Source organism: Protopterus annectens, chromosome 4.part1 (assembly GCF_019279795.1).
Source record: "Protopterus annectens isolate FY-2018-M chromosome 4.part1, PAN1.0, whole genome shotgun sequence".
Lineage (NCBI taxonomy): Eukaryota > Metazoa > Chordata > Ceratodontiformes > Protopteridae > Protopterus > Protopterus annectens.
In genome coordinates, this window is record NC_056734.1 from 417,206,910 (window position 1) to 417,226,171 (window position 19,262).

Consider the following 19,262-nt stretch of genomic DNA (forward strand, 5'->3'; position numbering starts at 1 on the left):
CAGGAGTGGTGGGAATATGTTAGCACTCACAGTGGAGGTAGGCCGCAAGGCCATGAAAGCATTAAACAGGCTTTGACTGAAAGCCTGCTAATCAGGCATGCTTTCAGGAAAGAGAGAGGTTTTTTTTCATTTTAAAGGGGCCTAGCAGGCATCTGAATGGGGTCTAGAATTTGACAGGCCTTCTGAAAACACTGATCCCCCCCCCCGGGCTCCATAGACAGATGTCTGTATAGCCTCAGCGGATGTGCTCTCACAGTGGTTTTGTATGGCATTAGTGGAGGAACCCACTATATCCACTGTGGCAGATCCAGATCCCTCTACCAGGCCGAGGTGGCCACAGGCTAAGGATCAGATGGTAGAGGCCCAGCGGAAGAGGTAGGCTGTAAGGCCTTAGCCTTCTTTTTTGGTGGTTCTGAAGGAACACTGGAGAAGCCCCCCCCCCCCATCCCTAGTGCAATTTGCTTAAGGTGTTGGTTTTCCAAGTAGATTTAAAGCATGCAAGCAGCTACAAAGGGTCTTGGGTACAAATACCTGGCAAATGGGGCAGGCCTTATAGTCATGTGAACTTTCCAAGTAGAAGAGACACTGTTCCTGGGTGTCCTTGTGGATCTGCCAGACACATTTACACTTGCCTTTCTGGATGACATGAATAGGCAATGCAAGTAAAAGGAAGGACTGAAAGGTTCCCCAACAGGGTACTTAATTCTTTGAATTTGACGTCAGCAGTAGCAGGAACACCTGGCGTACGACTGGTGGCTGATAAGTTCTGAGAGCTGGTGTGTGCAGATGTCACTTTTATGGCCCACTTTTCCCTCAGCCACATCAGACATCCCACGCACCTCAGAGGGACTGAAACTGTTTGTATACTGGCCGTACATACAGGAGACAAGACGAGTAAACCCATATGTAGAATACTGCAACATTAGAAGAGAAGGACCTCGAACAACAGTCCCCACCACTGCTCAGCAGTGTGTGATGTGCAAATTGAGCCTTGTTCCAGCAACTTTCAAATGAGTTCTAACTGCACACTTTTGCCACTAGGGTGCAGGGGAACCCTCTCCAACAAAAGATGGCCTGGTTTAGTGCTCAAGTTATACAAAGAACGGAATTTAGCAAGTCTGAATCTGGTCTATACTACAGCAAGCAAAGTGCAACAATTTCAGGGAAAAAAACAGTTTAAATAAGCAAGCAAAATAAGCTTTCAGCCGGCAACTCCCAGCTCCGAAGGGCAGAGGCTACTCTCTCCTCCCACAAGAGTGTAGACCACAAACCTCCTTAATGTAAAATAATTGGCCTGAAGCCCAAGTCCTTAAACCAAACAAAGAGGTTTAGATAAAATAGTGTAAAATCTTACCATAGCCATAGACGTTCCTTCTCTTCCATGTTGCAGTATTCTTACTGTGGGATCCTCCACATCAGGCGACCCGAACGTCAGCTCCTATACAAAAGCTATCAGCCTGGTTGCTGTTGGTGTGTGGGGCGTCACATGTAGGGTCATAAACCAGGGAACTTAAATGTGACGTCTGCATGCGCACACCACAGAACTTACTGCCCAGTCGGACAGCAGCCTAGGAGATGCCAAATTATGTCCTTCAGACTGGTGGAATGCCACAGACTGTCCAAAAATGAACCTAGTGTCTGTAGGGGCTCTGTGAAGGCCCACGGATCTGTATATATGAAACTTGGGGGGGGGGTCAGAAAGGAGGGATGTCATACTGCAACATGGAAGAGAAGGACATCAATGGTTATAGTAAGATTTTACATAACTATTCTATGCCCTTCTATTCTCATGTTGCAATATTCTTATTGTGGGAGAGTACCACAGCTCAGGAAGGAGGAAGTGTGGAGGTAGAGGCAGCGGATTCCAGAAATCCCCGCAGGATTGCCCTCGTTAAACCTGCTTCATCTCTGGAGATATGGTCCAGTTTGTAATGTTTGGTGAAGGATGGTAGCTGTGTTTAGGCCTTTGAAGAAGGCTTTGGAGGAAGCTACTGCTCTCGTAGAATGAGCCCTGATCCCCTGATTCAGGTCTTTTCCATGGTATGCGTAGCAGAAACAGATAGTTTTCCTGATCCAACAGGAAATAGTGTGTTTGGAGACTGCCTTGCCCAGGTCTCTGGGATGGAAGGAAACAAAAAGTTGATTTGATTTTCTAATGGACTTGGTTTTGTCCAGATCAAAATTTAGCTGCCTGTTAACATCCAAGGAGTATAGTATTCTCTCACTGTCATTCTTGGGAGAGGAGAAGATTAAGTGAATGGACCGATTTAGTGATAGCTCGTTGACCACTTTGGGCATGAAGGAGGGGTTGGTGTGTAGGGTCACCCTGTCTTTATGGAAGATAGTGTAAGGAGGGCATGCCATGAGTGCCTGTAACGGAGACCCTTTCTGCTGAAGTGAGGGCTACCAGCAAAACTGTCTTCCATGTGCACATCTGCAGGGATGCAGAAGTTGCTGGTTCAAATGGAGCCAGCGCAAGTTTCTTCAGGATATAATTTAGGTCACAGGGTGGTGGGGTAGGCTTTCTGGGTGGTCTTGTGTGCAAGACCCCTTTTAAGAACAATTTAACATCCAACCTGCAGAGTAAAGGAGGTTTCCAGGGGTAGGCAGGCAGAGATAGAGAGGTGCATTTTCACTGAAGAATACGAAAGCTCTGTTTTAATCAGCTCATACACAAGCTAAGACTAAAGGGACATCCGCTACAAGAGGGTCCTTACGTCTTTGGAGACACCATTTGGAGAATCTCTCTCATTTAGAAATGTAGATCTTTTATTGGGTTTCCTGGCCTCCTGCAGGATAGAAAGCACGTCCTCTGTGTACAGGTGTCTGACGAGTAGTAAATGTTCATCACCCACAGAGTAAAGCTCAGCATCTCTAGGTGTGGATGCATGAGAGTTCCCTTCTGTTGTGTGAGTAGGTCCACCTTGTGAGGTAACTTTTGATTACCCTTGGCTAGGGACTGTAGAAAGGGGAACCAATACTGCTTTGGCCAGTAGGGAGCCACCAGCATTCTGAATGAGAAGGAAGGGGGGAAAAGGCAAAGGAATCCACTCTCCAAGCTTGTAGAGAGTGGTGTTTGCTTGTTCTGGGGGGAGGCAAACAGATGTATATGTGGTGTACCCCATCGGTGGACTATGTCTAGGAAAACTTCATGATGTAGAGAGAACATTCTGCTTAGAGCATCTGTCTGAAGGTTGTCCTGGGATGGGATGCAAGTTGCCTGTAGAGATAAGTTGTTCTGTGAGGCTAATTCCCAAATTTGCATTGCCAGCCTGCATAGAAGGTAGGACCTGGTCCACCCTTGTTTGTTGATGTGCCACATGACAGTGGTGTTGTCTGTGAAGATTAGCAGAGGGTCTGGCTGAAAGATATGGAGAAAAGCCTACAGGGATAAATGAACTGCAGTAATTTCTCTGACATTGGTATGTTTCCTCAAGAGGTCTGCCTGCTAAGGTGCCTGTACCTAGAGTCCCTTCAAGGTAGCCCGCAGCCCAGATCCGAGGCATTTGTGTGCATATGTTGAGCTGGTAGGAGGGGGAGTCCTGGATTCCTTTGAACCGGTTGTATCCACCACCTTAGATGTTCTTCATGTTTCACTGTTGCAGTCATTACATTTGGGTTACCTGCTTGCAGGTTGCCCTCAGTCGGCCTGATTAAAGTCTTGGGCCCCACGTCGGTTGCTGCCTCTTCCCTGAAGTCAGGTCGTCAGGGGTATAAAACATGCAACCAAAGTCATTACATCAGTCTTTCTTGCCGTGCGGTGCCCGAAGCAGAAGCAGTTCGCAAGTGCCAGATGGCAGACTCCTGAAATTTTCATTGGCGTTTCAGAACCAAAGTCTTCAACTAAAAGCTAAGTACCCCATTGGGGAAACTTTTTCTTGCTCTAAACCGATGTCAGTAAAAGTAAATAATTGCATTTCTTGTGGAAAGCAAATACCTCCAAGATTTTCATTTGTACTGTATTTCTTGCCTAGGCCCTGGCCAAGATGTACCTCGCTGTCGGTTTTGTGCCTTAAACCACGAACTAACTCGTCGGTATATTTGCGCTTCTATATTTTTTGGTGCTCAATTCAATTATCCTGATACGTCTTCGGTAAGCCATCCGACTACAGACATTCAGAAAAAACGTAAAGATAAAAAGACAGACAGGCCGCCCAGTTCGCTGGTACTTAGTGAGGTGCTTTAGCAGCCCCCTGATACCCGCTACTATAGATTCGCAGGACTCTGAGACCCATTTGGAGTCCGGTATGCCGAGAGATGCTTCAACTGTGGAACCTGCGGATGTCTCTACCTTGGATGGGTCCCGGAGCCGCTGTACAGGCACCGAATTTTGAGGGTGTATTCAGGCCTACTGACTTGGAAATTAAACCGGAGCCATCTTCTTCAAGGCCCAAAACTAACCATGTCTAGAAAACTGACACCAAGACCACATGGTTAGGCCTCTATGCCTAAAGAACAAATAAGAATGATAAGAATGACTGAAGACTATTACTTTAATCAGGTAAAGCCAACCTTCCCCCCCTCTGAGACCTAGGACTGAGTTTGCTTAAGATACTTCTGACCAGGATTCTGAAATTTCTGTTTCCTTTGAAGACCAGGGTTTACCCTTATCTACGTATGAGGATTCTGATGCTGAGGACTCTATCCCTATATACCTCTGCTCCTCACCCCCCCCCCCCAGAGGATTTCTCTTTTGGTGAAACCTTGCATACTCTCAGGGAGCTTTTTCATTGGGAAAGGCAGGATTTCTCTGATTCTAAAAAGAGGCTTAGGGATTTCTTACTCCTGCACCAGCACAGGCCTTCAGCTATACCTCCTGTACTGGACATTGTTGATGCCTTTTCGGAATCTAGCATGGCCCCTGATTTTCTATCTCCTGCTTCCAGAAAAACCTGATAGATATATTACAGGGTTCCTGACTCTCAAGTTCCTTTTCAAAATTCCTACTGTGGATCCTGAAACCATTTCACAGGGACCCAAGGGCATTAAAGCTACTACTGCCAAAAATCCTACCCCCTCTGATAGAGACTCCAGGGAGCTGGATAGATTGGGTAAGAAGGTATACACTTCTGCAACTTTGGCCATTAGGGCCTTGAATTGCCAGTTTCATATGCTGAAGTATCAGCTGCATATTATTGGATTGCTTAAACAGAAAATGATGTTGATTCCTCATTGTGCTGAAAATAAGGATTTACAGGATTTTATGCATTCTGCTGAACAAGTTGGTAAACATACATTGCAATGTGGTTTTCATTCACTAGAGGCATTTTGCAGGGCTGCGGTAACTGGGTCTGTACTTAGTAGGCATGCTTGGCGTAAGGAGCAATCCTTGCCAGATCATGTTAAAGTGAAATTACTGGATGCTCACTTAAATCAGGGCCACCTGTTTGGCAACAAGGCAGAAGTTCTTAAAAAGATGGTGGAAAAAGCTAAATCTATGCAAACTGTTAAAGACTTTTTACAAGTACAACCTCCAAGATTTAGTAGGCATTGGCCTTCTAAGAATTGGTCCTTTCCTGCCTCTTCCAGACCTTCTCAGTCCAATCCCAGATCCAGCAGAGCACCCAGGCTTCAGTCCCAGGGGACGCATAGACTAAGCAGTGGGGGGTCTCCACTTCCTAATTTGGGAGTAATAAAACTACCCCCTATGGTACAGTGTCTCAATGACTTATTTTTAAAACTTCCAAGAACCTCTCAACTGACTGCCCCCTTGGGGGGGGGAAAGATTGTACTTCATGCAAAGAACTGGGGACTCATTACCCAGGAAAAATGGGCTTTAAATATAGTGTTCCAAGGATACAGATTTCAATTCCACACGTCACCAACTCCAAGCGGATGGCCGGATCTACCTCCAAAGTAGTGGGCAGAGGCCCAAAAGCAAGTACTCTCTCTCAAACATAGGGGCTATTCAATTGGTTCCAGAAGAGAAAAAGGGACAAGGTTTCTACTCGAGATTTTTCCTGGTGCCCAGAAAAGACAATTCATGGTGTCCTATCCTGGACATGCCTACTCTAAACACCTTTTTGGGGATTCCAAAATTCAAGATGCTGACTCTTCAGTTGCTTCCTATGCTAAGCAAAGATGCCTGGTTGGCAACACTAAATTTAAAGGAAGCATACCTGCACATCCCAATCAGGGAATCTTGCAGAAGATACCTATGCTTCAAAGCAGGCTACACGCATGGTCAGTTCTCTGCACTGCCCTTTGGCTTATCTACTGCACCCAGGGTATTCACAAAGTGCCTAGCTCCAGTCATTGCATTTTGCAGGCAAAGAAATATTCAACTATACCAATACCTGGACGATTGTCTAATTCAGGCAGAAAACCAGGACATACTTTTGAATCATCTGGCTTTTGCACAAAGGGGGCCAACTTGGCTGGGGTACACCATAAACTAAAATAAATCACACCTGGTATCCTGTCAACAAATTATATTCCTGGGAGCAAGCTTGAATACAACTTCCCAGATGGTTTTCCTCACGCCAGAGAAACAAATTCACTTGACAACCTACTTCAAACAAGTAGGTCACAAAAACCTTGCTATCTGCAAGGCAAATACTACAAGCCTTGGGGTTCGTGGGCTCCTGCATTCTTCTAATTCCATATGCAAGACTGCATATGAGGAAACTACAACTCATCTAAAAAGCCTATGGTGTCAACAATCTCAGGATCAAGAAGCAATGATTCCTATCGTTTCTTGTCTACACCTAGAATTCCTTTGGTGGGCAGAGGCCTGCCACCAAAACAAGGGACTACCATTCACACTACCCCTGCCGCCCAAACCCTAACAGACACATCAGACTATGCATAGGAGGGCGCACCTGACAGGGAAGTGCATTCAGGGCAAATGGAACCCAATTCAAATGCACCTTCACAAAGAAATGTTAGCTGTATAGAATGCGCTGACAGCCTTCAAGGACCACATTCTTCCAGGACAATTAATGGTAAAGATGGACAACACCACTGTTATGTGGTACATAAACAAGAAGGGGGGTACACATTCTTACTCCTACTGCAGACTAGCCATGGCATTGTGGAACACAGCCTTGAGCTACCAAGTACATCTACAAGCTCAATTCCTGCCAAGAGAACTAAATACACTGGCAGATGGACTAAGCAGTACCCTCATGGACTCCACGAGTGGAAATGGAACCAAGGATTTTCAACATGTTGACAAGCAAATGGCGGAGCCCATACATAGACCTGTTTGCCTCCCCCCAGAACTATCAATTGGAGAAATTTTGTGCAAGGACTCCCCACAGATCAGCATGGAAAGCGGAAGCTCTGTCCTTCAGCTGGAAAAACCTATCAGTTTATGCCTTTCCTCCTCTGCCTCTGCTCTCCAAAGTACTACTAAAGATCAAACAAGACAAAGCAAGGATGATTTTTGATTGCACCAGCCTGGCCACGCCAACACTGGTACCCCCCGTCCTGCACAGTGCGTCACTTTTGGGCCCCATGGCACCTGCCTCAGATTCCTACCCTGCTGTCTCAGCAGGAGAACCAGATTCTGCACCCTCAGCTTCAAACACTGAGCCTAGCAGCCTGGCTAATTATCTAAGCTTTTCTTTACCATCCCTCAGTAAACCAGTGATTGATGTCATTTTAGAGGTAAGGAGGCCTAGTACTACAAAATCTTACGCTGAAAAATGGAAAAGATTCTGTGCCTGGAACCAATCTCAAGGGATGAGCACAGCAGTGCCCAATTTACCAGAGATTTTACAATACTTAACTAAGATGCTTCACAAGGGCCTGTCTTTCCTCAATAAAAATTCACGCCTCAGCCATTTCAGCTCATTATAAACACAGAACCTCCCCTCCTCTCTCTCCCACTGCTCAAGCAGTTCTTCAGAGGGGGCAAAAATTTAAGATCACCCAGGAGAGCTCCAACTGGGACCTTAAGTTTGTATTGGTGAAAATCACCCTTCCTCCTTTCAAGCCAGCTGCTACTGCAGATTTAAAATTCCTTTCTTGGAAAACAGCTTCTCTTTTAGCAATCACTTCAGCAAGAAGGGTATCTGAATTACAGGCCCTTATGGCAGTGGAGCCTTTCATCATCTTTCATGCGGACAGGGTGTCCCTCAGGACCAATCCCTCTTTCATGCCAAAGGTGGTATTCCTGTGTGGCCTTTAAATCAGTCTATTCATTTGCCTGCCTTCTTTCTTAATCCACAGAACGAAGGGGAACATATACTGCACTCCTTAGATGTGCACAGACAACTTGGATTCTAATTTGACAGGTCTAAACCTCAAGGAAATCTGAACAACTGCTGGTGGCATTTGCTGCAGGGACAGAGTGGAAGGCTATTTCAAAGCTAACCATCTCCAAATAGATAGGCCATTGCATTCACTTCTGCTATAAACACCATGAAAAACCTATCCCACAGGGGATCAGATCCCACTCAACCAGGACTGCATCTATCTCTACAGCCTCTCAGAGGCGGCCCTACCAGGGACATCCTAGAAGCTGCTACCTGGAGTTCTGTACATACTTTCACCAAGCATTACCATTTGCCAATTTTCTCTAAATCCTGAGCTGGCTTTACCACTGCAGTTTTGCAGGGCCTTATAGCTGGTCCTAATGCTATCTAAATTCTTCCTCCCATCCTTAGCTTTGGGAATCTACCCAAATGTAAGGACTGCAACAGTGAAACACAAAGAACATAGTACAGTTGTGTACACTTACCATAAATGAAGATGTTTGAGTGCATTCACTGTTGCAGTCCTGGTTACCCTCCCCTCCAGCCCCCGACTGCATTTGGCTATACCTTCTTCTCGCCTTTTCAATGCTTAAAAGCTTTTTGGTGCATTTGCTTTTTTTGTTTGAGGTATAACCTTGCATATTTATAATTTTAATTGCTTCCCATTAGGGGGGCACCTGACATCTGGAGCAAGAAAAACTGATGTAATGACGTCAGCTGCATGTTTTATACCCCTGATGATAGGACGTCACGGAAGAGACAGCAACTGACATAGGACCCAAGACTTTGTTAATCAGGCCAACTGAGGGCTACCTGCAAGCAGATAACTCAAATGTAATGACTGCAACAGTGAATACACTAACATCTACATTTATGGTAAGTGTACACAACTGTACATTCTGTTTGTAGACAAGGTAGGAAGGGTATTTGGAAGTCTAGAGGATGGCTGTGCTGGGACCATACATTAAATACCACTGCAGCTTCCTTTTGCACATTCTGGCAAGGGGAACCATAGGGATGGTGGCTCCCATAACACCCAGAAGGCACAAACTGTCTTGGTGACACCTGGTCTACCTGGAGGAGGTCCTGGAAATGGTTAGTCAGGGAGATTACTTTATCTTTGGGGTAAAAATGCTTTCATTAGGTCTGTCCGAATCCTGCAGCCCAGGAAGACCTTGCCTTGTTCTGGGTACAGGAAACTTGGTAGGTACAGTGTGAAACCTAGTCTCTGAAGCAGGGACATAGAAAACTGGAGATGATTTTTGAGGGTCTCTTCTTTTTCTGCAAGAATTAGAATATCATCTAGGTAGGGATAGATCTGTATGCCCTTGGTCCTGCAGAAGGCTATGGCGGGAGCTAGGCATTTGGTGAAAACCCTTGGTGCAGTGGACAAACCAAAGGAAAAGGCAGTAAACTGAAAATGAGAGCAAAGCACAACACAGCGTATTTCTAGTGGTTTGGGTGTATGGGGATGTGGAAGTAAGCAACCTTCAGGTCCAAAGTGGCCATGAATGCTTGTGCTGGCAATAGTGGACTCAGTCTGTAGGGACAGCATTCTGAAAGAAGGGAAAAACATTTAGAATGGATAAGTCCAGGATTGGTCTCCATGGCCCATCCATTTTTGGAACTAGGAAAAGTCTGGAGTAAAAACCTTTTCCTTCTTGCCCTGATGGGAAACTGGTTCTACGGTGCCTTGTACCCACAGATCCTGGATAATGTGGGGAATTAGGTGAAGCTGATTTTTGAGTAGAAAAGCAATGCCCTGTGGGGTGGGGTCTTTCCTGACAAGATAGGAAATATCCTTTTTTCCACTACTGCCAGCACCCTGCGGTCTGTGGTGATTTCTTTCCAAAGGGGCAGACAGTAAGAGACAGGAAGACAGGGGGAGATGTGCAAGGCAGTCACGCATTGTTGCCATTATTTCTGTCCTGAAAGGACAGTCTTTGGGCTTGCTGAAAAGAGGTAGGCCTTGAAGAGGATTGCCTCCTAGTCCTTATCCTATGCCTGGTAGAAGGGGTAGTCGTGGAGGGGGCCCTTCTGACATACGATGTTTTGGCAGAATAATTTCTATAGTACTTCAGTATAGGAGATACCAGGCAGGTGTTTAATATCTTGTAGCGCTTTCCTCTTCTCCTGTAGATTTTTAAATAATTCTGTAGACTGCTTGCCAAACAGAAGGTTACAATCAAGAGGAGCATCTAGGATTTTGGACTTAAAATCTTCTGGCAGTGGTCAAAGCTTAAGCCGGGAGTATCTGTGCAGAACTGCTGCAGTTCCAGCTCATCTAGTGAGGTCTCTGCTGAGTCATAACTGCATCTAATGGAGAGCCGGGCCACCTGGGATGCCAAGGATAGCTTAGATTCTACTTCAGTTTTGTTAGGTGGTGTCAGGCAGGGAGTTCAGAAATGCAGTGGCTTGGGATAACAAGTCTAAGGCATATTTTACCATATGTGTTACGTAGTCAATTGCTCTGAAGGCCAGGGTGGAAGAGGTGCAAGTCTTCCTGCCCAGCCTATCTATAATTTTACTGTCTTTATCTGAAGGTAAAGAAGGGAGCAGTCTAGATGGTCTATCTGGGGCCACAGTTGTAACCGCAGAGTCCGCCAAGGGGGGGGGGGGGGGTTACTAGGAATTTGTGGTCATCAGGCACCTCAATTAAACAGTCTGGTCTCTTTGGGGCAGGTGGCTGAGAGTCAGGGTTATTAGAACAAGAAACAAATGCGTCAACGTATGCAGGGATCACCCTCCCCCATCAGCCATTCCACCACTGATTCAACCTTCAACAACTCAAAGTATCTTTTGTTGAGTTTCTGTCATTTGGGAAGTATCCCATTTGAAGTATTCTTTCATCTTAGTGATAGTTTCAACAAATATGTCCCCTGGAGGGAAATGTCCTTCAACAGAATCCCCATCTGGAGAATAATATTCCAGGAGGGAGGCTACTTGGGGTGAGTAGGTGATAGACTCCTCAGAGCAAGAGGAGAGGGCCTCTTCTTCCTGGGGAGTAGAGGGAAGAAGTGAGGTAGCAGAAGTAGGCCTTGCACTGAACACTGGAATAGAGGGGGCTGAGGAGGTTGTAGGCCTAAGGGCCAAGAAGGCCTGCATCAGGGACTGAGTAAAAGACTGCCAGTCTGGTTGTCCTTCAGGAGGGGTATATAAACATTTAATTTTTGTCTTTTTTAAAGAGTAGTTTTGGGAGATACTGTAGGAAGGAGACTGATTCCTGAGTTCCAGAAGGGTGTCTGGTGGAACCCAGTTCCCCCTCTACTTCAGAAATAACCGACATCAGACATCTCCGCAGACGTGCTGGCAGGTGCTTTGGAAACAGCTTCCTCTATGGGAGCCGTAGCAGCAGACGGCTCTAGCAGACATCCTTCAATCTCTATATCTGCTGTTGGCGGGGTGTCCGACGATGGAGAGGCAGTGATAAAAGGCAGCAAAACTTTGGCCTTTTTCTTTGGTGGTTCCATTGGGTCGGCCGATTCCGAATCCATCCTAAAGGCTAGCTTCTTAAGCCTTTGATTTTCTAAGTACAGGTTAAGGGCAGCCAAACGGCTTCTAAGAGTTTTAGTGACAGAGGACTGGCAGATGGAGCAGGAGGTATGGTCGTGTTCCTGGCCTACACAAAACACACAATGGTCATGGCTGTTCTTAAGTGGAATTTGACACCCACATCGGCATTTACCCTTCTTAGCGGATATCGGCCAATGTAAAACAAGCAAACCAAGCTCAACCAATTAATACAAGTAAGAAATGCCCAACAGGGTACTTAGCTTTAGACGTCTTGATAGAGAGGAGCGATATGATCAATCTGGCTTTCAACTGCGGCAGAAAAGTTTTGGAGTCTGTGCGTGCAGATGTCCCTGGTTTATGGCCCTATGTGTGATGTCCCACTCACCAAAAGCAACCAGGCTGAAAGCTTTTGTATAGGAGCCAAAGCTCGGGTCACCTGAGGCAGAGGATCCCACAGTAAGAATACTGCAACATGAGAATAGAAGGACATTAACAGTTACAATTTAATCAGGCTACTAACAAGCAGCAATAAATGCAGCAGAACAAATGCAATTGAACACTTAAGCATCAAAAGCAAAATAAATAAAATACAGTAAAAGCAGCTGAATATTTTTAAGTTAAATGGGAAGAGAGGAAACCGAAAATAATTCAAGGTTAAAAAACTAAGGGGATGGGCCTTCCCAAATGATCTCTCTGTACTCCGTAGAATAAGCTGATGAGATAGGACTAGGAGGAGTGTCCAAAATCAGATTTATAGTAGGGCCGGGCAACTCAAAAGCCACCAAGTTTAAAAATACAACACAGGGGCGAGTGCGTGGCACCTAATCCATAGCACAGACAGACGAAGTACTTAGCATATTCCAAATAATCCAGGTACATATAAAATCTCAGCTCAGGAATGGGAGTGAAATAGATGATACCCGCTTGCCAATCCTTGGGGGGGGGGGGGATTTGATCACCACTGTATATTAAAAGATACCCCTAACTAGGTGCAAAGTCCTTGCCAAGCTGTACTGCAGTTTATGTCAGTGCATGCGTGAAAGCATGCTTAAGTCAAAGGGCTGATACAAGGTGCACAACAGTCACTGCAAAGACTAGCAGAGGATCTTAAAGTTGGATAAGAAAATAAAATCACGATTCCGTCCAAAGCACATTTTATTTCCCTGGTGCATTGGCATCTGCTTTCCAGAGACAATAAAAACCATAAACCAACCATATCCATTACACTTCAAATAATTGTATAATTAAACTAACTTTTATTAATTAATTAAAATCCTCCACTTATATTCCACAATCCAAAAGCAGTTAACAGTGCCATATTTAAGAATACAAACACTTTGAAACAAATATTATGGTTTAAAGAAAGTTTCACCTCCTCTAAATTAAAACCTTCTCCAAAAAAGATATGCCTTTTTAATTACAAGGACACATTTCTTTTTTTTCATTAAAATGTAATTCTAATGGACTCGCACATGTTCTTGAGTTCCACATTTTAAACTTTTCAGTTTCACCTTTATAAACTGAAACTGCACATTAATGCATAAACCACACTCTCAATGTGACATGTACATATTAAAACTTGGACCATCTTATCACATACTAAACAGTCAATAGAAGGATAGTGGAATTAATGGAAGAGATAAGTTCAGGTGATAGGCCATCATTAATAAAACTTCACCAGGTGAAGCGAGGGGGGATGGCTAGCAATCTACCAAATTAATTATGGGAGCTTATAGTCTGTTAAGAAAGCAACAACTGGTTATGATAAAAGACTGGGTGTCTACTTTGATAATATTACAAAATAACTGCGATCACGTATGTTTAGGACCAAGGTATTAATTTACAAAAAGCTAGGAAGTTTTGTATTTTTGTCTGACAGTGCTTGCACAGCTATTTTTAAATGCTGGCAAACCTGCAACGAATGTTTACTTACAGCATCAAATGTTTGCTGGTGCTGTACCTGGAGGAGGAAGACAGGCATTTATTTTCTGGGTATGTGAGAATTTGAATAATTAACACAAGACTTGCATTTTTTGTGTGTGGTATTTCAAACAGAATTACAACTTACTCCAGAGCTGTATTTCCTGGGTCTATTATTAGTGGTCAAGGAAATCAACAAAGACATTGGAAAACGGTATTCTAGTTATTATGGCCATCAGTGAGCTAGAATAAGCAAAAGACAAGTTTGTCCAAAACTAATAGACAAAGATGCTTAAACAACTGGCTGCTCTCAAACTGATACTTAAGACTTGAGCATGAAAGACTGAACAGGATGCATGTTGATTTAAAACCTGCGAAACCCCTAAACCCAGAATGTTAGGTTTTTCCTCTTCTCTGCTTCTTAACGGTTCAACTCCACATGGGCAAGCCACTCCATACAAAAGCTAGGGCTTATGATGATTAAACATGTGTCAATCTCCCATCCCCTTTTAAGATGCGAGGTTTTGCAGAAAAAAAAATCTACCATTACTTGTAGATTTTCATCCTTTTTGAGAGTTTTTCTTTTAGACAGGATTATGTCAAGATTTTTTTTTTGTACCAAGAAATTTTAAATAGAGAATATATGTTGTATGATCAGTCTTGTACGAAACGATTTGTACTTTTTAAATACAATCAATTTTTTAAGATGTTTCCAGTCAAAAAATATCAAGAGTCCACAGAATTTCTTGAGCTTTAGGGTTTCTTCTAAGAAATGAAGATTCAAAAGAAAAGCTGTAGGGCTGGAAAGACTCACTGTCCATATCTGTACCTGATATAAAGGTCTCTGGGTCCACAAACCGTCTCAACAGATCCTAAGAGGAAAGGTCAAGCTTACGCAAGGTTGACTTGTATGGGGTTGAATGTGCAGCATGCAAGCATGGGGTGTCAGCGAATAGTAATTTGGCACAGTCACAAATGCCAATGGCAGTCCAGGAGCACTGGAAGTTCTCACTAGTGCTCAATGATAACCTCAAGCTATCAAGAGTGGGTTCTTCTACAAACTTGAACTGGTTCTACCATAATTCAAATATTTGGCTAAAGTAAAAGATATGAGCCACAAAAACCCCGACAGGCTAAAATCCTACACATCCCTATCTGTGTCAGTGTAATAGCCTGTCTTTTTCTCATTAGTACAGTGGTGAGTATCCCCAGCTGTCATGCAACAATCTGAGGTACAAGTCTGAGACTGGCAGAATATTTTGTTTTTTTTTTTTGGGTCTAGTAGTCAGCACAGAGGACTAACTCTGAGCTGTTAATGTGCTCTTTCCTGTGTCTGTTGTACAGGGTGTGGTTACCTCTACCTCCATTTGCTACTGTGAGAGACTGCGCAAATTACTTAACCATACAGTGCTTTCAGGCTACCTCACTAGTGAAAAAAACACTAATGTGCCATCAGAATAAAACAGTCCTTGAACAAGAGAATAACACCCACACAGCAAGTTGAACAGCCAGTTCCTGAATCACACAGTCTAAGACAATGGTCTAGCTCATTAAGTGCAAATAGAAAGTACCTATAGCTAATGGGCTTGCCTTTAGGAGCTTCTGATAGAGGCCTACCCATCTGCTTCTTGCATACCATTATGGTGTCCTTGCACACAACTGGGACTACACTTGGGACTCTCCAACCTACTACACTCCAAGAAATTCAGTAATCATTACACTATAGGACTTTGTCAGCTCTACGTGATCAAGCTAAATCTCCAGCATTTAAAGTACTGCTTCAAATTCAGATAAGGGTTGCTTGGTTCTCAAAAACAGAAGCCTGAATGGAAGGGATTTCTCTGCTAGTACCTTACTACTCGAAGACAATAAAGAAGATGCAAGTGCAGATACAGTCTCAATAATCATCAAATACAAGGAGACACTGAATTTTGCTTACTTAGGAACCAGTAACAAGAAATGCACAGTCAGATGGGTGCAAGTACTGCAATGTGAAGTGTGAGTGCCCTAAAAGATATGCTGGGTTCATGGGCTAAGTTCACTCTCCTAGTGCAGTTTGTGACATTAGGGAGCCCTCCAAGCACAGAAGCTTTTGAGAAAAATGCCAAACATGAAAGGAGCAAACAACGAACAATCTGAAACCCCTGATACAGGCCACAGATGTTATTTATACAAGTTCTCAGATGTGTCAAGGAAAATAAAATGTCACAGAATTTCTGTTCACAGATTCATATACAATGAGTTATCAGATTTACATAACAGAAACACAAGACACTGAATCCAATGACAACCTCTTTAGTGGAGGACACATTCAAAAATATTTTTTTTCACAAGATTTGAAAAAAAAAGAAGAGAATAAGCATTAATACTCCTTTGTAAGGGTGCTTACTGGGCTATGAAACAAGACTGCATTACTACGTATCCACTGAAATAACATACAAGTGAATCTGTCTGGGGAGAAACAAAGCTGCCAAAGTGAATATAAGCAATATTAAAAACTAAGCAAACTTTTTTGGTAAATCGAATGAATCACTCAGCTAGCTGAAAAGTCAGATGGTAAAAATTAACATGTCAAAGGTTCAAGTAAATGCATTCTAATTAAAGAACATTGGGGGAGAGTAAAATTCTGTGTAAGAGACCACGGACTGGTTTCTAATAAAAAGGGGATGCATAATGAAGAAAAGATCCTCACGCTCTCTCGTATGTAGTTTGCTAAATAGAACATAAAGACAAACGTTCAACACACAGAACAGAGACTACTACTTACATAGTTAAGAAAAACAGCACCAACACTTTCTTTCTCTGACCAATTAATCATAAGATCTTCTAGGTCCATCTGAAAAAAAAAAAAAAGATGGTTAAAAATAAATCTGATTTGTAGTTGGCAGTCTGCTTTATCGGTATAAAAGCATTAGCAAAGATTTGCTCCAAGGAAAAAAGTGGTGGTGACTTTTTACATTCAAGCCACCTTATTACAGACTACTGCATCAACCAACTCCATCTCACCTTTATTCGCCTGTGTACTTCAAGAATGTCTGGAATACTGCCAAAAATAGTTTTTATTTCTTCTGGTGCAAGAATTGGACCTCCAAGTTGTCCTTCCATTTCCAGAGGTTCTTTAAATAACTGAAAAGCAGAACCTGAAAATTACTTTTTTTAAACTTTTGATGCCATACACATTTCAAAACATTGCAATGTTGAATTACAAAATTGCTACATTCTACAAGTTGCATAGAAGGAATGTCATGCAAACAGCTGTAATATAGTGGAAAAGTTCTGTGAAGAGCAACGTGTGGTATACATTTTAGGATGACAACTGCATTCCAGTAAAAAATACACTGTTTAACAACGAATATTTTCTCTCAAAAAATAAAAAGCAAAAACGTTCATATTACCTACACAGGAAAAATTATCTTTCTGAAATAGACTCCAACAAAAAGCAGTTAATACAAAATACCAGTCACACAGGTAAACTGAACTGTTTGCCACAGGCACCACACAAACTAAAATCGTGGGTTTCTGATGAGTGGAACCTGTGAATTTGGTTTCACACTGTGCACATGCAGCAGCAGCAAAATTTAGACATGAAAACTAGGAACGATACAACTGTATGTCATATACAAAGACCTTGGAGACACTAACGTACTCTAGACTCTCTGAAGTATACAATAAAAAAAAAATTCTCTACAACTCCATCCTATATGATCTGTAGATCACGGTTGCTAGCTCATGAACATTATAGGTACACAACCCAAATCTAGCATACTCTCTTAAAAGCACTAAATATATCTCACTGCACTTAGATGTAGAACCCACATCTGTGGGAATCAAACAACCCTACCACACCTTTGGCCCACAGTAATTTCCAGGCTGAAGGGCATCCTCAGGAGAGACTTTTCTCTCAAAGACCATAACAAAATGAGTGAAAATCCAAGATGAGCATTCATTTTTTCCCCCTAATTATCACTTACGACATAGGGAATCATACGATTATATAAATGAAAATGAATCATACGGACATTTTTAATTGCAAACATTAAACATCACTTACAATCTATCCAGTCACGGTCAAAGATTACAAAGCTCATTCAAATTCTGGCTTCTCTTAAACATTATTCCTCTTCAAAAACATATGCATGTATTGTTTCCACAATTCACATTTTTTCAATGTAATCCATTTTCTAAAGATCCCATTTCCAGTTTTTTATCTGTTATTATATTCACTACTTCTAGTACACTTGGTTTAGACTTTGATTTCCATTTTCTAGTAACAGATTTTCTGGTAGCCACCATATTTAGACTCAGCAAGGCCTTATTATGTCTAGGCAATTCTAATTCGGTATCATAGTGCAAAAAATAATTTCTTTAGAAATCAATTTGCTCACCCAGTGTTTCCAACACAGTAGTTTGCAGGCAGTCCTTAAAGTCTGCCAACTCATTACACTCCTGAAAATGTTCCCAATTACCTCTCTTCTCCATCACACCTTCAACAATTGCAATCTACCCAAGGAAAAATTCTTTGGGGTATAAAAATACCTATGCAAACAATCCTAAATATTCTAGACGTTGCATATTTGGGAGGTATACATGTATCTTCTCACCGTTTCTTTGTGAATTGCTTATACATTCTCTTCCTAATCCTTTCTAACCTCCCCTGACTGATTCTTACAGTCATCATGCAATATTTTATAGGTCCCTAACAATGCCCCCCCCTTTTTTTTTTCACAGGAGCTTCTGTACTAGATTCTACTAAAAACCCTACCAGTGCTGGTCGTTTGCTTAGGATCCCCTTAATTCTTTCTCAGCCTATACTCTGACATCAATCCTTGATAGGGAAGGCAACCTCTATAGCCTGCAGTCCAAATAAATTCTTAGCCTCCTCCCATTCTATTACCTTTTGATCTGTTTTTAAGTCAAGTCTGTATCCGCTTTTTTTAAGCAATGACATTAAGCCTATATTAGTAATTGCAATACATAGTTACCTGCACATTGATATTTCAGTGGACTAAATGTGGATATTAAAAAAGAAGTTATATACTTACCATAACGTTCCATGTTTGTAGTCCATCTCACCCTTCATCCTCTGCTCCGACTCAGCCTATTTACAAGCTGGAAGTCTTCTAGTTGTCTCGTGGCTAGGTAGGTATCCCATGGTGCACCAGTACAATCCCCAGATCTTGGTTGCTGCTAACTACGAGAGAACAACAAAACTACCAACAAATCCAATACTAAAAGGTCTCCATAAAAAAAGTATAATAAAGTTTTTCTGTCTCCAGGTACTTTCGGGTTGGAGGTAGGAGGGTGGGTTCATAAGAATGAAGGGCGAGATGGACTACAAACATGGAACGTTATGGTAAGCACATAACTTCTTTATGTTCTGTAGTCCTATCTTACCTTCATTCTTACATATGGGACAGCGTCCCTAGCGCCTTATTCTTGGGTGGCTCAATGAAAAATACTCCCAAGTACCATGGAACCAAATGATGCTCTACCCCTGGAGGTTAAATCCAATTTGTAATGAGTAATAAAAGTGTGAGGGGTAGCCCACGTAGCTGCTGCGCAAATGTCATCAAGTGGGACCCTGGCTTGAAAGCCTGCAGAGGTAGACTGAGATCTGGTAGAATGAGC

At 42.9% G+C, this 19,262-nt stretch overlaps 1 protein-coding gene across 1 annotated transcript in view; it reads right to left on the minus strand.

Moving 5' to 3' along the window:
* The window catches only part of ECT2 (epithelial cell transforming 2), a 1,537,379-nt gene that overhangs the window by 762,839 nt on the left and 755,278 nt on the right, over positions 1-19,262 (minus strand). The window contains exons 12-13 of the mRNA XM_044070772.1: positions 16,641-16,760; positions 16,402-16,470 (exon numbers count right to left, since the gene is read on the minus strand). Of these exons, the coding sequence (XP_043926707.1) occupies positions 16,402-16,470; positions 16,641-16,760 (189 nt within the window). The remainder of the gene's footprint in view (positions 1-16,401; positions 16,471-16,640; positions 16,761-19,262) is intronic.